This window comes from Rhinoderma darwinii, chromosome 4, assembly GCF_050947455.1.
Source record: "Rhinoderma darwinii isolate aRhiDar2 chromosome 4, aRhiDar2.hap1, whole genome shotgun sequence".
NCBI lineage: Eukaryota > Metazoa > Chordata > Amphibia > Anura > Rhinodermatidae > Rhinoderma > Rhinoderma darwinii.
This window is the reverse complement of record NC_134690.1, coordinates 37,287,943-37,310,606: the sequence shown is the minus strand read 5'-3', so window position 1 is coordinate 37,310,606 and position 22,664 is coordinate 37,287,943. Positions and strand designations below refer to the sequence as shown.

At 42.9% G+C, this 22,664-nt stretch overlaps 1 protein-coding gene across 3 annotated transcripts in view; it reads left to right on the top strand.

Annotated features, from left to right (window-relative positions):
* Window positions 1–22,664, top strand: part of KLHL29 (kelch like family member 29) — an 850,651-nt gene that overhangs the window by 768,554 nt on the left and 59,433 nt on the right. For all 3 annotated transcript variants that reach the window (XM_075861037.1, XM_075861036.1, XM_075861038.1), the window contains exon 13: window positions 6,925–7,118. In XM_075861037.1, the coding sequence (XP_075717152.1) occupies window positions 6,925–7,118 (194 nt within the window). The remainder of the gene's footprint in view (window positions 1–6,924; window positions 7,119–22,664) is intronic.

The window sequence follows — 22,664 nt, the reverse complement described above, 5'->3', positions numbered from 1 at the left end:
ATATATTTGCAAAGTTACTTCTTTTGGTATTTTAGATGTTTCGGAGCAACACAAAAAATATGGCTAGAAAAGTATACGTACCCTTTATTTCAGTATTACTGAATCGTGAGGAATGAGGATTCCTGCGCCTCATTTCTCAGCGATGTCACTTCTTGACATCTTTTGATGAATTGTGGTGAGCACAATATCGGGTATATGTTACACGTCTTTAAGAATATGCAAGTCGAAAGAGCAGACCATTACACAGATATACTTGACAGCTAAAAGCGTAGTCATTTCTGCCGTCTCCCAGGCTCATTTTACAAGAGGCTTTTGAATCGCTGCCACATTACTGTATCTCGGAAGCAAAAAAAGCAAAAGTATGCCACTGAACTCATGGCATTGTCTAAAATGAATCTTCATCTACAGTTTATTAACTGTACATCTTCACGGTCACCAACCCGATCAAATCAAATACCATTGACGGCAAAACTAATTTAGCGCTCTGATGGCGTATCAGTGATCCTCTGTCCAGGCAGGAATACGCTGCCATCTTGTAATCATTTGCTCAGTGAGCGCTCATCTTGAACTTGTCTGTAGGATGAATTACGCAGGAAATAAGGAACAAGTAAAAAAAAAAAAAGCAAAGCTGGTCTCTGTATTAAAGAACCCCGCTCACAATTATATATTCTATAAACTAGTGATATCAGTATGTTAAGGGAAAAGACCTTGGACCCTAAGGCTGATGTTAATGACATCACTGTTCCTGAATCTGTGATGTCACATTATAAAAGATGCTAAACCAATTGATTGCATCACTTTTTTTCAGGTCTACTGGGCCCTGCCATCTGCATAGGACAGTAATGGAACATGCGGCACCCTCTGCTATTGGGCCTATGACACTGTCTATTGTCTTTCTTAGCACTTTGTTTACTCCAAATATGTATGGATTATGCTAGGACTTTGGCCGCAATACAGGTCGCACATCTAAAGATCACTGTGTGATTGCGGGTGTTACGCTGGCTACATCGCAGTAATGAAAGGGAATATGGCTTTGTTGCGTCCCACAGGTTATCGCGGTACTACAGTCACAAGAAATCCAAGCTTTAGGGTTTCCTTTGACTGCCGTGGTCACGGCAACTTGTGGATTGCAATGTGGCCACATTCACTTTCGTTACTGCGATCTTTGGCGGTGCAACCTGTTTCGCGGCCAGATCACCATATAGCCGTATTCTCTAAAATCGTGTTGTTGTAAGATTGATGATGTCATTGGAGAATAGTGATGTCAAACCTACCAAATATATATTGCATGACAATATACAGTAGACATATTCAGAAAAAAAAAGGGTCTTGGATATTTTATCTCTGGTAGTTCGTGTCCATCTATGAAACATGATTTGATGATTTCACCAAGTGTGATCTAAACTATTAACTCTTATTTAATAAGAAAAACATATTGACCAATAATAATTTGGCTTGGGTGGCGCATTGCCCACAATGAAACTAAAATAACATGACTTGTGAGTTTTAACTTAATTTAGGAGACCGCCCTAAGGCTTCGTTAACATCGGCGTCAGGGTCCCGTTCTGACGTTCCGTCGGAGCTTGCTGTCATAACCATAGGTTTCCGTTTGCATCACCATTGCTTTCAGTGGTGACGGATCCGGTGCCAATGGTTTCCGTTTGTCTCAGTTGTGCAAGGGTTCCGTCGTTTTGTCTGAATCAATTGCGCAGTCGACTAACAAAGGCATACATAGAATAGATGCTCTGGGACTAGTAAAATGGGGGTCTGCTCAGTTTGGCCTTATAGACCGAGTAAACCTGTGCATGGCTCATCTTCTTCATAGTAAAGAAGGGAGATATGCTCCGACCTACAAGGAATAGGAAGATGTGGGTGGTGTAGCAGCCCTCTGGCCCAAAATAGTAGGAATGTGCGCAAAACAACACTTTGTGATTGTGGGAGGATCATCACAAAGTTATATATATTTGACAGTTTTTCATGGGGAAATTCTTAGAATAAAATTTGGGATGACCTTGACTTAAAAATAGGAGACAGACATGCATGCCATGTGGATTCGAAACAAAAAATTGACATGATGAAGGTAGCAACCATGTTAAGACCTCAAACTCTTGGAGAGGCCGCTGTTACTCCATGACGAGGGTGGAAAATATATATAGTCTTTTTTAAAAAGTGTCTGGGAACATTAGGAACCAACTTTACATTTTTATAGCAGTTCAGGAATGAGAACTTCCGTAGATCTCATTAGAACACAACCCAAAAAATTGGGAAAAAAAAACAGTCTCCATTGGGACCAAAAGGAATAGCTGCTGATTCCTATTTTGTACACTAGTCCAGGTGCCTGTGAATGAGTGAAGTATATATTGCAGCACCATGGGGACCTAAAGAACTGTCACCAATAATCATTAAAGCTTTTACTATAAGAAAAAGAGAAAAATCGAGAAACGGTATTCATCCACTCATAGACCACCGGGATAATGCTCCCTCAGACAATCCTCTTATGTCGTCACAAGGCCATCAAAACCAAAAACAAACTTTGCAGAGTCCTTTATAAAGTTTCAAAGTTCATATAAGGATGTGTAAGATAAAATACCCCCAGCAGTAGACCACCACACTACCTACATAGAATCGGAATTGGTCGGTGGTTACTGTCCCAACATGGTAGTGATGTGGATCAAAGGATCAATCACCTGGTGATCAAAAATGTATGGGTTGACACGTCTTGGTGTGCACCACCCTATTATGGAATATATATTAATTAAAAAGAGGGAGGAGGAAAAGGTGAGGAAGAGCGATGTGGTGATTGTAAAACAACTTTTATAAATCCATAAATATCGAAAAAAAATTGCAAAGTTCTTGTGTCAGGTTCTTTGTAGGGTTATGTAGGATTATCTATCAGATGTCCAGTGTATCTTGTGCTCTGAGGACTTCTGGAACTGAGTGTGTGGTCTACATTGGGGGGAGGGGGGCGGCATCCACATTGATTTTTGGCCCTGTAACCAGTCTAAGTGCTGACAAAGGGGAATTACCTATGTAATATACACATATATTGTAAGAAGATTTTATGGGCTGGACCTTTTATCATTAGCCAAGTTGCCAAAAACATCACGGGCCTTCCTAATATTTATAAGCCATTTCGTAAATCCAATTGATGTCTATATTCATCATCATTTCTAGTCTATAGGAAGCCAATCTGAACAAACAGAGCTGCAGTACTAAAATGGTAAGAGACAAGTAGAAAGCAATAGAGTGACTTTCTGACATACTCATCATAAATTATATACAGGGCCGTAGCTGTAAGGGGTGCAGAGGTAACAGTGGCACCCAGGCCCTGGTGCCTAAGAGGGCCCAGAGATCCCTCTGCCACATAAGAAAACACTAGTATTAGAAATGGCACATGGTAGGTAGGAGACCTTATTACAAATTTTGCATTAGTGCCCAGGAGCTTTAAGTTACGCCTTTGATTGTATAGGAGTTATATTTCTGACTCCTTTAGACTCCGAAAGACACTGTAACCGAGCTGGAGTCACTAATCTGAACTCTGCTCTAACAGAACAAAAAGCTCAAGGAAATAAACTGAGACTAATTATTAGACCTGGGCCTGTAACCTTGACAAGGGGGTATCCTCTACTTCTAGAGGAAAGAAGGTTTCTACATCTTCACAGACAAGGATTCTTTATGGTAAGAGCAGTGAGACTATGAAACTCTGCCACATGATGTTGTAATGGTTGGTTCATTAAGCAAGTTCAAGAGGGCCCTTTCTTGAAAAATATTATATTTCAAGTTATGGATACTAGATTCTGGAAATGGGACTTTTTCACCCTAATATTAAAGGGGTTGTCCAGGCATGGACAACTGATGACCTGTTCACAGGGTAGGTCATCAGTATATGATTGGTGGGGGTCTGACACCCGAACAAATCCATATCCATTATAGTTTGCATGTAAATTCTTACAGATACATCATATGCTGGAGTAGGTGTTATACCCTGCTTAAAGTGGTTGTCTAGGTATGGGCACCTGATGACCTAGTCACAGGGTAGGTCATCAGTATATAATTGCTGGGGGTCCGACACCCGGACCCCGCACCAATCAGCTGCTCTGGATGTCGGAAGCAGATGACTCTATACACTGCATAGCGGCAGTACTACAGCTCGGCTGCTATTCTGGACCGGAAGCAGCCGTAGCGTCTGATCGGTGTGGGGTCTGGGTGTCGGACCCCCGCCCATCATATACTGATGACCTACCCTGTGAATAGGTCATCAGTTTCCCATGCCCGGACAACCACTTTAAGCAGTTGGCACCTGCCTCATAGGGGTTTTTGCCTTCTTCTGGATCAACACAGGATTATAGGTTGGACTAGATGGACTTGTGTCTTTTTTCAACTTTGTAACCATGTAACCCACAGTGAGTTTTATGTCATTTCTATGGCCACACCTGGGCTCCTCTTTATGTAAACCACACACATATCATTTGTACAAGACAAAAGGTTGTATCGAGCTAAGGAGTTGAAGTCACAAGAGTTTACTGTTCACCCCGCCAGTAAGACCAAAGGCTCCTTTTAAGCAGGTCGGCTTAAGCAATCCAATTAATGTTGGGCTGAGAGAGACATCATGTTGTACTATTTAACGGATCTGATCAGTTCCACTGAATAAAATCTTTAAGTAAAATAACAGCTTATCCCTGTATAGTTACTGCTGGAGAGCTGCCTTATTGATTTACAAGAATAGAGTGAGGAAAGGTCAGATGTATTCATGGAAAGACTGTGGACCGAATGCGGATGTGCCTTGAATGCCGTACGCCGGATAATTAAAAAAAATATATAGTCTGTTATGGGTTCGCTGGTATTAAATGGAGAATACCTAATAGTGAATGAGTCACCTGGCACAGACTTCATTTATAATTACATCTAATGGAGCAAATGGCACCGAGTATAACACTTAGCCCAGCGTATGATGTATCTGTAAGAATTTACATGCAATCTATAATGGATATGGATTTGTTACTGTAGTATCTTAAAGAGGAATCATCACAAAATAAAAAATAAAAATTGACCTGTCAGGACATACTGTAGATTGTTTCATCCTATATATCTCTTCACTTCCTGCTGTTGTGTGTGTATCCTGTGTTGTTTATTTGGGGATCTCTTCATATGCATTGTGACCCACCATAGAGGTAGACTATGCCTTTGCTATGGGGCCTATGGTAAGACACTATAAGCCCAAAACGGAACTGCTCCTGCAAAAATTATATTTATCTGCAGTCGCCACTAGGGGAGCACACTGCATACAAATTTAGATGAGTTCAATGGGAGCTGTAGGAGAACAGTTCCACCTAGTGGTGGCTGCAGGAAGGCAGGATCTTATCATTTAACTCTATTATAGTATCAAGGGAAGCAGAGGATTTGGAAGCTCTGTGTCAGGAAAAGGGACTTATTCAGCAGAGAATTTTGGAGTCTAAAATCTTGTTCACACAAAGTCTTTTTCACATGGATTCCGATGCGTATTCTGCCCCAAAATCTGCGTGATGTCTGCGTCCCATTCATTTTAATGGGAAATCCTCATCACTCTTACTTCTTGATGTGGATTCATGTGGAAGAGCTGGTGACTGATCAACGTGAGGATCTGTGGCACATAAAACTGGAAATCCAAATCAAAAATAGGCGAGCATGGGGCGGGTTTCTGATCGGGTCGGACTTTTCATCACCAAAGTACGTCGTGTGAAGACTATAATCACCACTACATAAAAAAGAGCAAAACCACAATGAAAACGAAACATGCTCTTTCTGCTTAAGATACATACTGTGCAAAGGTGGCCCTAAACGTCAAAAACATCATCTTTACAGGCAGCGACATATCTGATAAGTAAAGATGATGTTCTACAGCGCTGATTGCTGTATGCGGTGATCTCCCAACAGAAGACTGTGGCACAATAAAACAGAACTATCAATCCCAGCATCCCCACTCACATATACATTGTAAAAAAATAACAGAGCGGAACAGGATTAGCAAAATACTTTGTAGCCAGCAGCATTACGACACCTCTGCTGCCTCTAATAGAGTTGAGTTTGTCACTTAGCACAACTCGCTGTAATTCACGTCTCCACCCTCACCTTTGCTTGAATTTGGTTAAGAACTCCCATTTCTTATGAAACAAATTCAATACAATATCGCGACATGCTAGCAAAACTCTTGAAAGGCTGCAATCCATATCACAACCACTGGGTGGCCAGACATAGACACATATGGCATAGACATCTCACGACAGAGTATCACGAAATCATGTTTTCTTTTTAAATCTGCTCATCTCGTACCATACATCTCAGGATATGTTGCGATAAGAGGAAACGCAAGGAAGGGCACATCTGTATGTGTGATTTTATATAGGGCTGCAGGTAAAATGACCATATTAGCTTATCTCAGTGAGTTATGGGGCAAAAAGCTCTGCTACATTGTACACCGCATCAATTATGCTGCCAGAGTGGCAGTAAATGTCTGACATTGTGTGGCTCTAGCCTACTAGTGAAAACCTCCGTTGGCAAGAAGCAGGTGGTCTATTTGACATTGTTAAAACTGTCCTTTCTTATAATAAGTGAAGTCTACTGCTGTTCCTCCCCTCCCCCACTACGGAAAAAAGTCAATATTAATCATTTAATATTTTAATGATTCATTTGTACAAAAAGACAAGGGATTTAGTGGGATTCAATGATACAAGTAGAGATGGTCTCACAGTATAAAGAACATCACGTGGCCGGTTCATGGTTACCGGACAGACGAGTCTTCGAGGTTCTTGTGTGTACAGCCCAATATGGAGACGTCACTTTGTAGATTGGAGTCACCTTGTAATGTTTCTACATAACTTCCCAATTGTGAGTATTTCGGCTACAGAATCCATTGTTTTTAACAGGCATTCATTGTTTCTTCCTTAGGTACGATACAATTATCAACCAGTGGGAAACGGTAGCTGCTCTTCCCAAACCGGTACACTCTGCAGCAGCCACGGTGTGCGGCGGCAAGATCTACGTGTTTGGTGGAGTGAATGAAGCTGGCAGGGCGGCCGGGGTGTTGCAGTCCTACGTGCCTCAGACAAACACATGGAGCTTTATAGAATCCCCCATGATCGGTAAGATCCTATGTGATGTCACTCATGGCCTCCGTAGCTATGTAACTATTGTATTTTATATCAAAAGTTCTTGTTCACATTTTTGGGCCTTGGAAGTGGTGAAGTATAAGTGAAAAGTATTGAATTTAGGGTGCATGTAGAGTTAAAAATTTCCTGAATTCTTACAATGCATTTTGAAGTATTCTCCATGATGGACTGTGATGATGTCATGTAGCAAAATTTCATCTTGTTGTGAGTTAAAAGGGGTTGCCCAAGATTAGAAAAACATGGCTGTTTTCTTCCAAAAACAGTGCCACACCTGTCCACAGGTTGTGTGTGGTATGGCAGCTCAGCCTTCAATGGAGCCAATCTACAATACCCGACACAACACATGGACAGGTGTGGCGCTGTTTTTGGAAGAAAGCAGCAGTGTTTACTCTAATCCTGAACAATTCTTCGGCCTTGTTCACACGACAGATTTTTCCAGTGGAAAAGCTAGGCATGTATTCATGAGATATTCCGCAGCAGAAATCCAAGGCTGACACATGGTTTTCTGCCACAGTTATCCCCATAATCTGCTTGTGGCTTCCGATGCTGATTTTGCAGCAGAGTACGCCACGGAAACCACATCAAGAAGTGACATGTCACTTTTTTTTTCAGCGAGGCAGTTTGCTATTCCGCCCTGTAAAAATTCTGCCCAGTCTGAACAACACGACAGTTTCCCATTGACATGAATGGGAGCCTTGTTGCTGGCGGAAAACGCATCAGAATCAGTGTGAAAATTCTGAAGTTTGAACAGGGCCTTATTGTTACAGTTAGGAAAGTCTAAAAAAAATGCATATGTCTTTGTAGTCCTACCTAACACCCTACAATGTTCATCCAGAGCAGCGGGATACGTACCATAGAGGCAGTCCATGTGGCCGCTATGGGCCCAGCTCATGTTGGCTACTTCCCTACATCATGGAAAGGAGATGGGGCAAACAAGAACCTGTATATGCTTAGAGGTGTGCTAATGTTAAAGGGTTATTCCCATCATATAAATTAATGAGGTATCTCTAGGATATGCCATCACTTTCGTATGGGTGTGGGTCTGACTTCTGGGACCCGCACTGATCCTATGAATGAAGGGACTGCAGAGCTGGTTTAGATAGAGATGGATGGGATGGGGCTTGGTTGAATCAGGCGTATAGCTTATAAGGGTTGTCCCATCTGGAGGCCTGCTTACCATTTACCGTGCTAAAGGCACCACAACTAATTGCTGTCAGTGAATGGACCCATTCTACATAATACTTTTCACAACCGAGCGTTTGCTACCATTGTAGTCAGCCATGACAATCCTCAGAATAGAGCACAGAGGGGTAACTTGAAGCTCCTGGGCCCAATGCATAATCTGTAACAGAGCCCCCATCTAACATGTGTAATTTAAAGTGCTCGTCTTCTCATATGGAACAGAGGGACCTTTTGGGTCCCTTAGGGCAAGGCCCCACGTAGCGGAATTGCTCTGGAATTCCGCTTCGGACACTCCGCAGCGTTAATCCGCAGCGGAGCCGTTTCTCCATTGCCTTCCACTGCTTTTTAGTAGTGTTCGTTTAGACGATGCGGAAAATTCCGCTGCGGAGCATAGGCTGCGGTGCGGAATTTGGTGTACAATGCATACAATGGAGGTGTTGCGGACTGTTTGCGGACTCATTGCGGAATTTCTCCACTGACTTCAATGGAGATTCTAAGTTCCGCAATGAAGTCCGCAGATGTTATGTAGATGTTATGTGTGCTGCGGAGCGTATTGGTTTTTTAACATGACATTTCTTCATTCTGGCTGGACCTATGTATTTCTAGGTCTACAGCCAGACTGAGGAAGTCAATGGGGCTCCCGTAATTATGGGTGAATACGTGTGTGCACCCGTAATTACGGGAGCGTTGCTAGGCGATGACAGTAAATAGTCACTGTCCAGGGTGCTGAAAGAGTTAAGCGATCGGCAGTAACTGTTTCAGCGCCCTGGACAGTGACTACCGATCACAATATACATCAACCTGTAAAAAAATAGAAGTTCATACTTACCGAGAACTCCCTGCTTCTTTCTCCAGTCCGGCTTCCCAGGATGACGTTTCAGTCCAAGTGACGGCTGCAGCCAATCACAGGCCAATCACAGGCTGCAGCGGTCACATGGACTGCCGCGTCATCCAGGGAGGTCGGACTGGATGCCGAAAGACCGACGCGTCACCAAGACAACGGCCGGGTAAGTATGAAATTCTTTTACTTTCACTAGGGAAAGTGCTGTCCCTTCTCTCTATCCTGCACTGATAGAGAGAAGGGAAGTACTTTCCCCTCAATACGCAGCGGCCAGTCCGCATCAATTTACTGCACATTTTGGGCAGATCCGCAACAGAATCTGCAACGCAGATTCTGTGTGGCATTGATGCGGACAGTTGCGGAAGAATTACGCCACGTGTGGCCATGCCCTTACTCTCCAGAACCCTGGTCTGCATCAACGGCACAAATCTCACTCCTGTCCGGATAGTTTGCCGCAATGTATCAGTGCAGGTAAAATGTATCAGGATGGAGTGCAGGCTGTTTAGTTTACAGAGCATTGCCTAAACTTCATACAATTGTAACAAACTCTCAGCTGTGAGAAATATTAGGTCTGGAGAGGGATTCGACCTCTTGATGTGCATAAGATTGCTCCCAATCACTGACAGCAAGCATAGATCTTTAAAATGGTAAGGAATTGATACACAAAGTATATTAGAAAGTTGCAAGACCTGCCATTCTACACTGATTAAGCTTGAGTTTAAAAAAAAAATGGAAACCCCCTTTAAAATGATTTTGCATAATTAATAATTATCCTATTCTTTTGAATACGTCATGGTCCGTGTAATATAAAGAGATATAGATACATATGTGTATGTTCATATTGCAATCCTAAGAGGCGTCTGTCTAGATGATTGAATTGAAAACCTCTGCGGATAATTACTTTGGCGTTTGTTGTAAGTGCACAAACCCTTTTCAGCATCCAGCCATTGTACATGTCCTGTCCTGAATAGTAAAACAGAAGCGGATGGTGTCCTAATGAGACATTATCCTCCAGAGCATTACCACAATATTATAAACGTACGACCGTCCCGCGATGCGCTCAGTGTAAGACAAATCACACTGGGGACGTTTTGTTAATCAACCTGCGAACAGTCTTCTGTATTCATTTTACCTGGAACCAAAAAGCACTTAAGGATTTCCATAACAAAAGCGCAGTTAGTTTGACGAAGATGGACATAATGGGTTTTGTCAGGATATGGAACATAAAAAAAAAAAAAAAAAACTTCACGAGAAATTTGGTTCGCTGCTTTGAGGAAATACTCAAAGCAGATGAAAAAAATGGATTCCTTGTAAATATATGAGCGCCATTATGCATCAAAACATTGTGCGGCCTTAAAGATGAATGTGGATTCCAGGAGCCCAAATTTGGGTAATGGAAGTCATAATCATACATCAGTGATTGACCATAATATAAAGCAAACGCAGAGCAAGCCCGCAGTGCGATGAATGAACGCCGTAGTAATAATAATACTATTAAAACACGGTCGTAATTATATCCAAAAAAGAATAAAAGGAATAAAAGTACTGAGGAGTAAGTGGATATGAACAGTGGGCCTTAAAAGTGTACTAAAAGGTAATAGTGTAAAAGTCTTTGGTCTCGTCGCCCTATGTGGCTCCTCCTGGTAGACTTCCCACTCAAATCCGGCATGGTTAATAATCTATTGTCTATAGGGGTAGTCTGACAGGCCCCTATTTCTGCTTTCAAATATAGCAGGAATCGCGCATGTTGGCTTTCAAAATGTCCGATTCCAGGGTATTCTGACTTAAAAAACCCAATTTTTAATACTTTGATTGGCTAATTAATGAAGGCCCAGAACAGGGGATTGCCTCTCGATTAACTCAGAATTTCCAGAGTGGGGAATGGCTACAAAGAGCGTCTCTCACTCTGGAGGACCCAGCCATCCATGGACAGTCTGTTGATTTAAATGAGAACTGTGTAATTCTTTATTTCCCCTGTGGTGGCACTGCAGGTAAATTGAACACTTCATATCACATTCCCCTACAGTTTGCAGCTGATCTCTAGGGGTTCTAAATGTAGAACACCCTATGACCAGTTTATCATTGGGATATTCTCTGAACATGAAAGGATTGTCCAAAAGCTAAATCAGATGTCAGTTGTTCAGCCATCTGATTTGCACAATATGGCCTGGTCCCCCATTTATAATTTCAAGGGGTGTTCCAGCCGCCAGGATATTCTGAAATGTCACATACATGAACATTGCTCAATTTTAAGAGTTTTGGGACCTTCTCACCCTTGTCATCAGTGAGGTTCTCGGTTCCGACCTCTGTTGACTTTGAGACTGCAGAACCCCTGTAATAGAACCAATGCTAAGACTCCTATTAAGGAACTTCTATCCATGTTGGGTAAACAGCACAAACCGCAGGGAGATTTTATAGCAATGTATAATTTACAATCAGACAGAGACAATGGAGAGCAGTCATTATCTCCATCCTGCATCTGTCACTCACCGGGGCTCCCAGCGCATTCATGCCTCCATATCACAATGTCTGAGCAGAACATAGCAGCACCCAGGTAACCTGGACTTAATGTGTGACGGCTGCTGATAAAGGCTTTGTGCACAGCTGGATTTGGCACAGGTCATTATCTGGAGCAAGAAATATGCAAATATGGGATCCTTGCTGTTTCACAGTCAAAGGGAAGTTTGCTAATCCATCAAAAAGAAAAAAAATTACCAGAAACCAGTTATTGTTATCTTGTAATTAAACTCAGATTTAACCTCTGTGAATTAACTTTGTTTTCAGTCACTTTTTACAAAACCTCACTGTATCTGAAATGTCTGCATGGGGCAGAGGTTTGGCTTGCAAGTCCAGGGCCCCCCAATAAAAACTATTTATAAGGGCGGGTTCACACGTGGCGGAATTTCACTGAAATTCCGCTGCGGACACTCCGCAGCGTTAATCCGCAGCGGTGCCGTTTGTCCATTGACTTACACTTTAATTTAGCAGTGTTCGTTTAGACTAGGCGTAAAATTCCGCTGCGGAGCATAGGCTGCGGAGCGGAATTTGGTGTCCGCAGCATGCTCTGTCTGTTGCGGAGCAGTGGCGGACTCATGGCGGAATTTCTCCATTGACTTCAATGGAGAGTCAAAATTCCGCAATGAAGTCCGCAGATCTTATGTGTGCTGCGGAGCGTATTGTTTTTACTACCATGACATTTCTTCATTCTGGCTGGACCTATGTATTTCTAGGTCTACAGCCAGACTGAGGAAGTCAATGGGGCTCCCGTAATGACGGGAGCGTTGCTAGGAGACGTCTGTAAATAGTCACTGTCCAGGGTGCTGAAAGAGTTACGCGATCGGCAGTAACTGTTTCTGCACCCGGGACAGTGACTACCGATCTCAATATACATGTATCTGTAAAAAAAATATAAGTTCATACTTACCGAGAACTCCCTGCGTCTGTCTCCAGTCCGGCCTCCCAGGATGACGTTTCAGTGTAAGTGACGGCTGCAGCCAATCACAGGCCAAGCACAGGCTGCAGCGGTCACATGGACTGGAGCGTCATCCAGGGAGGTCGGGCTGGATGCCGAAAGAGGGACGCGTCACCAAGACAACGGGCGGTAAGTATGAATTTCTTTGACTTTCACTAGGGAAAGTGCTGTCCCTTCTCTCTATCCTGCACTGAATAGGGAGAAGGGAAGCACTTTTCCTGCAGTCCGCAGCGGCCAGTCCGCATCAATTTTCTGCACATTTTGTGCAGATCCGCAGCAGAATCTGCAACGCAGATTCTGTGCGGCATTGATGCGGACAGTTGCGGAGGAAATCCGCCACGTGTGGTCATGCCCTAAGAATATAACTACTGTAATACTGCCCCATGTACAAGAATATACACTACCGTTCAAAAGTTTAGGGTCACTTAGAAATTACCTTATTTTTGAAAGAAAAGCACAGTTTTTTTTAATGAAGAGAACATTAAATTAATCAGAAATACACTCTATACATTGTTAATGTGGTAAATGACTATTCTAGCTGCAAACGTCTGGTTTTTAATGCAATATCTACATAGGTGTATAGAGGCCCATTTCCAGCAACCATCACTCCAGTGTTGTAATGGTACATTGTGTTTGCTAACTGTGTTAGAAGGCTAATGGATGATTAGAAAACACTTGAAAACCCTCGTGCAATTATGTTAGCACCGCTGTAAACAGTTTTGCTGTTTAGAGGAGCTATAAAACTGACCTTCCTTTGAGCTAGTTGAGAATCTGGAGCATTACATTTGTGTGTTCGATTAAACTCTCAAAATGGCTAGAAAAAGAGAGCTTTCACGTGAAACTCGACAATTTATTCTTGTTCTTAGAAATGAAGGCTATTCCAGGCGAGAAATTGCCAAGAAACTGAAGATTTCCTACAACGGTGTGTACTACTCTCTTCAGAGGACAGCACAAACAGGCTCTAACTAGAGTAGAAAGAGAAGTGGGAGGCCCCGCTGCACAACTGAGCAACAAGACAAGTACATTAGAGTCTCTAGTTTGAGAAATAGACGCCTCACAGGTCCTCAACTGGCAGCTTCATTAAATAGTACCCGCAAAACGCCAGTGTCAACGTCTACAGTGAAGAGACGACTCCGGGATGCTGGCCTTCAGGGCAGAGTGGCAAAGAAAAAGCCATATCTGAGACTGGCTAATAAAAGGAAAAGATTAATATGGGCAAAAGCACACAGACATTGGACAGAGGAAGATTGGAAAAAAGTGTTATGGACAGACGAATCGAAGTTTGAGGTGTTTGAATCACACAGAAGAACATTTGTGAGACGCAGAACAACTGAAAAGATGCTGGAATAGTCCCTGACGCCATCTGTCAAGCATGGTGGAGGTAATGTGATGGTCTGGGGTTGCTTTAGTGCTGGTAAAGTGGGAGATTTGTACAAGGTAAAAGGGATTTTGAATAAGGAAGGCTATCACTCCATTTTGCAACACCATGCCATACCCTGTGGACAGCGCTTGATTGGAGCCAATTTCATTCTACAACAGGACAATGACCCAAAGAACACCTCCAAATTATGCAAGAACTATTTAGGGAAGAAGCAGGCAGCTGGTATTCTATCTGTAATGGAGTGGCCAGCAAAGTCACCAGATCTCAACCCCATAGAGCTGTTGTGGGAGCAGCTTCACCGTATGGTACGCAAGAAGTGCCCATCAAGCCAATCCAACTTGTGGGAGGGGCTTCTGGAAGCATGGGGTGAAATTTCTCCCGATTACCTCAGCAAATTAACAGCTAGAATGCCAAAGGTCTGCAATGCTGTAATTGCTGCAAATGGAGCATTCTTTGACGAAAGCAAAGTTTGAAGGAGAAAATTATTATTTCAAATAAAAATCATTATTTCTAACCTTGTCAATGTCTTGACTATATTTTTCTTGTCATTTTGCAACTCATTTGATAAATATAAGTGTGAGTTTTCATGGAAAACACAAAATTGTCTGGGTGACACCAAACTTTTGAACGGTAGTGTAACTACTATAATACTGCCCCCTATATACAAGAATATAACTACTATAATACTGCTCCCTATATACAAGAATATAACTACTGTAATACTGCCCCCATATACAAGAATATATCTACTATAATACTGCCCCTATATACAAGAATATAACTACTATAATACTGCCCCTATATACAAGAATATAACTACTATAATACTGCCCCTATATACAAGAATATATCTACTATAATACTGCCCCTATATACAAGAATATATCTACTATAATACTGCCCCTATATACAAGAATATATCTACTATAATACTGCCCCTATATACAAGAATATAACTACTATAATACTGCCCCTATATACAAGAATATAACTACTATAATACTGCCCTTATATACAAGAATATAACTACTATAATACTGCCCTTATATACAAGAATATAACTACTATTATACTGCCCCCTATATACAAGAATATAACTACTATAGTACTACCCCCTATATACAAGAATATAACTTTCTGACTTTGATACCCGCTATTATGAGGACCCTGATGCTGTTATGTAGCTTTGAGGATGTTGTCCACCTTCTCAGAAGTACCTAGGATGATGTTTAGATAATCAAAATTTTACAGGATCATTCCTGGTCTTCTACTACATGTTTACCTTAATGAGGTAACTTCTCATGTACAGAATGTTCTTTCCGATGATTGTATTGGGTTTCGTCAGACAAGCAGACACGGCAGGCGGTCTCCACAGAGGCACTAAAATGCCAGGTGGTCTTCTGTAACACGTTGGGGAGTCTCACCAGATGTGCTGATGAAGAAACAGTACTAATATTCTGCTCCATTAATTGGTTCCATAGTCTCTTAGGCAACATGATTTTATTTTTCTGTTAGCAAATTTGTGTTTCTTACCGCCACCTTACTGACACGCAATTAGTAAAGTAATGTTCCATTGTTAATTACTATTGCTACACAAATAGATACTGTATGTATATACAGTGTATGTAAATATATGTACAAAAAGTATTGGGACACCTACATATTACCAATTTATTGGCTGCAAAATCAAGCAGAACAGCCAGTCATTGTCCTCTTTGCACAGGCCTGTGTAATAGGACCTTTAGACTTCAAAATAGAGCGCCACACACTGGCGTGGCCACTTTTCTGCCTCTTCTCAGCTGCGTAGGATTGCCGAACAGTCATCAAGGCACCCCCGTTTCTCTTAGAGGTAGGGTTCCCAGATATTCTACCGATAAAGATATATATAAATAGTGACTGCCAGGGTCGTAACTAGAAAATGCTGGGCACCGGGGAAGAACCGGCCTGGGCAGTGGGTATGTGTGGTGAAAGCCCCCTAGGTCCTCAAGATGGTAAAGGCCACAGAACATGAGCCTCATGTGTCCTCCGCACTTCCACATGTAACTGAGCTTGTGTTATCCTCTGCTGTTCAAGTGATAAATCTATCTGAGAAAGCTGGATGACAACAAAATATGGCAACTTGTCACACAGGTTAAGGTTTTGTATGACAAGCCTGTTTCAAGTTGAGGCCAGTGCGGCAGATCTGTATTTGCCAGGGGGACGTTGTGGCTGCCTCAAATGAATGGCCGACTATGTAAAACGTTGACGGGACAGAGATCCGGTATTTGCTAGAGGCTCCGGCTTATAGAGGGGAATTCGAGGCATGACTTCAATATGCCCTAATGGGTTTATGGACAGAGGTTGTCTTTATGAGTTAGTTATATGACAGTACATCCCCACGCCCATATCACTTCATATGGGGTACACTTCTATGATTCGCAAAGGGATAACTTTTCACTGAAATATTTGGTTCAGATGTTTTTGGGTTTATGGCATATAGAGTAGGGTTTGTTGGTGGTTCTTGTAATACTTCATTGTGTCCTGTCCACCTTTCCTATTAGCATTTTTCCATTAAGGCTCAATGTGGGGAGTTTGGTCTATAATGGAAGGATTATATGGTTTTAAATATATACCTAATAAATGTTGTGGTCATTAAAGGTTGGGGCTGGTTCAATGCCCATTTGGGATGGTTTCTGAAATGCAGTAAATGATATGGGAAATAATATAATCATTATAAATAGATGTAACCAACCCTCCTCTTCTGTCATGGTCTTGGGATGCATGTTTTGGTCTTGGGTTTTCATGCATATGTGGGTGTGGGGTTCGAGGGCCTTTGACAATCTAGTAGGTTTTATTGTCAAAAATGAGATCCTAAAAGCAAAAAGAACTTTTGTTTTTCATATCCTAATTTTGTTAGTTATTGTGAAATTAAGTATAATCGAATTAATTCAGCACTATGAGTTCTGGAGTATCTGTGTGTGACCCAAAAGGGCAGGGATATAACCCTCCAGACTGATTAATATATATTAGAATGTAACAAACACAGTAGATTATTGGAAATTGGAGTCTAATTTAGTTTTATTGACCGCTGACTGCCCTGAATTTCCAGGGGCAATCTTAGATTTTGGAGACGTGTCTCCGGATTGTTTTTGTCTTTGCAGATTTATCTTTTAAAGATGAGAATACAGAAAATGAGATCATTTTGTCATAAAAACTATGTTCAACTTGATACATTGGCATGCACATCACTGTAGATAGATAGATAGATAGATAGATAGATAGATAGATAGATAGATAGATAGATAGATAGATAGATAGATAGATAGATAGATAGATAGATAGATAGATAGATAGATAGAAGATAAAAGATAGAAGAATAGATAGAAAAGAGAAAATGGTCATTCTAGCTGAACCGTTGCTTTCCGTTTAATTTTTCGATCCTCTCTTCATTTGACGGGAGAGAGGTAAACGTATAATAACGCTAGCGTGTCCGGCGTCAGCACCCGGCTAACCCGGGCAAGTGCCGGGGCCTACTACCCTTCGGGATGCCGACTCGGCTGCCAGGTGCTGACGCTGCTGTTGTCACGGCATCACTGTCCATATTTGGACAGTGATGTCAGGAGGAGAAGAGTCCCAGGCAGAGCGCTGGAAGTGGCTCTGATACGGGACTACATCTCTGGCGAGTCCCTGACATCACTGTCCATATATGGACAGTGTTGTCAGGAGCAGAGCAGTGTCATGGCAGAGCACTCTGCTCGGAACTTTGGCTCTGGAGTTGCCCATGACATCACTAGCCATATATGGACAGGGATGTCAGGGGCTTCCCCAGAGCCGGTGTACCGGAGCAGAGCATTTACTTGTGCTCTGCCCGGGACTTCAACTCTGCTCCGGACATCACTATCCATATATGGACAGTGATGTCAGGAGCAGAGCAGGATTCCCAGGCAGAGTGCTAGAGTGCTCTGCCCGGGTCTATGGCTCTGGGGTTGCCCCTGACAACACCGTCGGCAATGCTCTGGCTGCGGATTCCACTCCTAGAGGGAACCCCAAAGGTGCTACCTATAGGGAGGGTGGCTGTGTGGCACTACCAAGGAGGGGGGCTGTGTGGCACTACCGGAGAGGGGGCCTGTATGGCACTACTGGGGAGGAGGAGGCTGTGTGGCACTACCTGAGAGGGGGCTGTGTGGCACTACCTGGGAGGGGGGCTGTGTGGCACCACCTGGGAGGTTGGGGCTGTGCGGCACTACCTGGTGGACGGGGCTGTGTGCAGTACCTGGGAAGGGGGGTTGTGTGTCACCAGCTGGAAGGGAGGCTGTGTGGCACTATCAGGGAGGGGGCTGTGTGGCGCAACCAGGAAGGGGGGCTGTGTGGCACTACCTGGGAGGAGGGGGTTGTGTGGCACTACCTGGGAGGGGTGGCTATGTGGCACTACCTGGGAGGGGACTGTGTGTCACTTTCTACAGAGGGCACTCAAGTTATTGGGGTACAGACTGGGGGCCCAACTTCTATATGGGGTGCATAAACAGGGCCTAACGTCTATATGGGGGTACAAAGTGATGTTTTCTGCCATTTTACTGCCGCCGTGGGTTGCCCCGCAAAGGGGCCTATTAAGTCTGTGTCGCCCAAGGGCCCACATAAACCTGGAGCCGGCCCTGAACGCTAGTATGGTATTTCTAACGGAACCATTCCTTTCCTTTAATCTTTGGATCCTCTCTTCCTCTGACGGAAGTGTGAACTTTTTGTAGTGCTACAGCTGCAGTCCACAGGAATACATTGAGTTGCATTCAGTCTTGTGGACTGCAGCTGTTACTCGAGCATTAAAAATCAATCATTAACGCTACAAAAAGTCTCAGTGTAGCCTTAGTCTAAGTGTAGCATGATGCTATAAGCTGTCAGGCCCAAAAAATCTTAGGCCAATATCTTATAGGGAAATACTTAACCCTCTGTGCAAGTCCAGTAGACGAGTTTCAGGTTTCGGATCAAACTCATTAATGACCTGAGAACTTCCTCCTCCCACCAGTGAGCGATTGGCAGCTCTTTGTTCATGATGTGACATAGGAGGCTGTCAATCACTCACTGGTAGGTGGGGAGGGGCTCGGAACTTGAGATGAGTCTCCATGTATAAATAATTTATAATGGCATGATGCTGTTATCTGTCAGATAAAAAAAAAACTGCAGGCAGCATGTTACAGAGGAATACTTAACCCTATATGCAAGAGGACACATTTCGAGTATTGAGCCCAACTCATATATGAGCTGGAGAACCTTCTTCGCCCAACAGTGGGTGATTGACAGTTTTCTCATTATTCATGCTATCAGGCTTTCAATCTCTGGTAGGCAGGGGATGAATTCACTGCCACCGGACATTACACCAGTATGGGAGCATCACTGAGGCCCATTGTAGAGAGAGGCTATACAGGGACCAGAAGAAGGTGTTCAATGACAGAAGAATGGTCATTTACTTACAGTTCTTTTTTTACTATTTTCCCATTTTTGTCAGGTTTAGGGTCAGTGTACCACCGGGGCAGTTACGCTGCGTAAAGTTACACAGGTGTGAACTCAGCCTTTTACAAATCTCCTGCAACCCTTTGAAGGAACATGCCGGGCATATACTGTGTAATGCAGGGCCTGAGGGGACAGTGCATGACACAGGGCATTTATGTTAGGTGTTCAAGCACTGCCCCCTCTGATACCAACCAAAAGTCCTGTATTTTTATGAACTGTCTGTGAATTTACAAATGGTTGGTACCTTTAGTACTATAATATCACCAATTAACTGGTCACTGCCCCCTTCAAGATCAGCACACTCATCTCCTGCTGCTTCATCATTTACTTTATCTGATTGACTACAGAGTGTTTTATCCCCGCCCACAGGAGTATAAGCATGATTATATATGGGTGCTTTGGAGAGATCAGCAAATAGATCCTCCTGATTCATAAATCAATTCACTATCAGCTCGCCATTATAATATCTCAGGAAAATGTACAAACATTTATTGAACTGAACCACCCATTGTGTACTATGAGCTAGACAAAAAAAATCACACCGTGCCAATTCGGCTAATTAACTCTGCAGGACTAAAGCCAAATGCACCCTATTAAGGTGTATATAAAGTGAATGAATAGTATGAGGCCCGTTCCCCCTGTCATTTTGTGGAGTCCATGCAAGTATGTCTGCCCTCGGTCTAGGTGCGTACAAACCAGGCAGACAATTCCGCTGCTGTGGGGCACTAGGTGAAAGTGCCCAGGCCTGGTTGGTCTACTACCCTTTATTACAGGTTGGCGAGAACCTGTATAGGACTCCCCTCTTCAGAGGAACTGCATTGTTAGCGTTAGTGAGAAGTTGGCCCAAGATTCATGAAAAGGGCGTGGGGGTAAATACTGGTTCCCTCTGACCTGATAGTAAAACCCAGCGCCATAATCAGGGGCTCATTTTGCTCTTTGCTCTTTGCTCTGGGGCCCCCTCGTTTCTACACTCGGTCTATATGACATGTTCCGCACTATACTTTGCAGGCGGCTGTGTAGCCATCCCGGACTAAAACTTGCTGATTCCATCGGAGTTTGTGAGAAGCTCTGAGGAGTATTGGCGGGCTAATTATATGTCAGCACTACATGCTCAATCAGAGCTTAAGGTATTAAAAGTGTAATGAACCCATTGACGACCACATTAACATCTCAGTGTGGGCCGTTTTAGCAGGATGCCTTTTACAGATTTCTCACTCTTGACCGAGTCACGTTACGTCTCTGCATTGCGCGTACGTGCGCTGAGAGGCAGACTGCTGATTAGTGGACTGCAGAAGGAGCAGGCGGTAATGAAAAATACTGCGTAGGTAAGGAGCACCTGACAGCACATCACGTAGGGTGTCAGAGAAATATCCATTTATTTACTTTATTTAATGCAAACCCATTACTGGCAGATGACTGGTAGCAACACATCAGCGCAGCCTCCTGGTTAACCCTACTTGGGGAAATTAAGGCAATTTACAGGACTACATGACTCGCGCTTGTATAGGGTAAAATCACTGTTAGGAAGACTTAATAGACTGAGACGTTATGGCGGTGAATCTGTATACCTTACATATGTTTGGCCATTCAGCTGCGTTACCAATTTACAGGCGGGCGGAAAATATTTAATAACATTTAGAGCCAGGGGAAATAGAAAATAAAGGATAATAACACAATGTCAGGCCTTTACCGCATTGTCACTGACGTTGGTAAACTAACATGATTTTCTTCCCTAAGGGCTCACCCAGAAGAGCGTAATCCTCGTCCGTGTGCTGTTGAACTAATGGACAGCACACGGACCCATTCATTTCAATGAGGCTATTGTCCGTTGCGCCAATTGAAGTCTATGGGTGCGTAAAAAACGCGGACATCACACGGACGACATCCGTGTGCTGTCCGTGTTTCACGCATCAAATGCAGAGAAACTAAAAAAAATAAGTGCTTGCAGGGACGTGAAAAACGCATACCACACACAAAGCACACCGATGGCGCACAGACATGAAATGCAAGAAATACGCTGGATTTTTTACGCACGTAAATCGGACTCGCTCCTGTGAATGTAGCCTAAGGCCTCGCTCACACATACTGGACCCTCTGCTGTCTGCATACGGACATCAGTGACACAAGATCCAGCCTACGGTCGGCATTCTTGGCTGTTTTTTTCTTTTAACCCCTTCCCGCCGCAGCCCTTTTTCAGATTTTCATTTTCGTTTTTTCCTCCCCACCTTCCAAAAGCCATAACTTTTTTATTTTTCTGTCTATAGAGTCCCATGAGGGTTTGATTTTTTGCGGGACGAGTTGTAGTTTTTCGTAGCACCATTTATTTTGCCGTATAATGTACTAGGAAACGGGAAAAAAATATTTGTGGGGTAGAAAATTAAAAAAACAGCGATTCCTCCATGGTTTTTTGCACGTGGTTTTTTACCGAATTCACTGTGCAATGAAAACAACATGTTAACTTTATTCTGTGGGTCGATACGATTACGGCGATACCAAATTTATATAGTTTTTTCTATATTTTACTACTTTTACAAGTAAAAACCTAAGTGTAAAAAAGAAAATGTATTTTGTGTCGCCAAATTCTGAGAGCCACAACTTTTTTATTTTTCCGTCGATTAAGTGGTATGAGGGCTTATTTTTTGTGGGATAACCTGTCGTTTTTAATGATACAAATTTGGGGTACATGCAACGTTTTGATCACTTTTTATTTAATTTTTTGTGGGAGATTAGCTGACCAAAAAGATCTTCTGGCGTTTACAATTATTTTTTTACTGCGTTCACTGTGTGGGCTAAATAATGATATATTGTAATAGCTCAGACTTTTTTTGAACTTTTAATTTTTTTATTTTTTCTTACATAAAAAAACCCCTTTATTTTACGCATTTTTACTTTTTTTATTAGTCCCCCAAGGGGACTTCAACAAGCAATCGTTAGATCGCTTGCACGATATACTGCAATACTAATGTATTGCAGTATATCGTGACTCTGACAGGCTGCTGCCGGAGGCAGCGCTTAATAGGAGCACAAAGATGGCGGACCTGGGGGCCTTCATTAAGCCCCCAGGCAGCCATAGCAAACATCGCCCCCCCCCACAATTGCGTTGCGGAGGGGCGCGATGAGCTGTTAGAGGGGGTCGCCTCCCTCTTTGTAACAATTTAA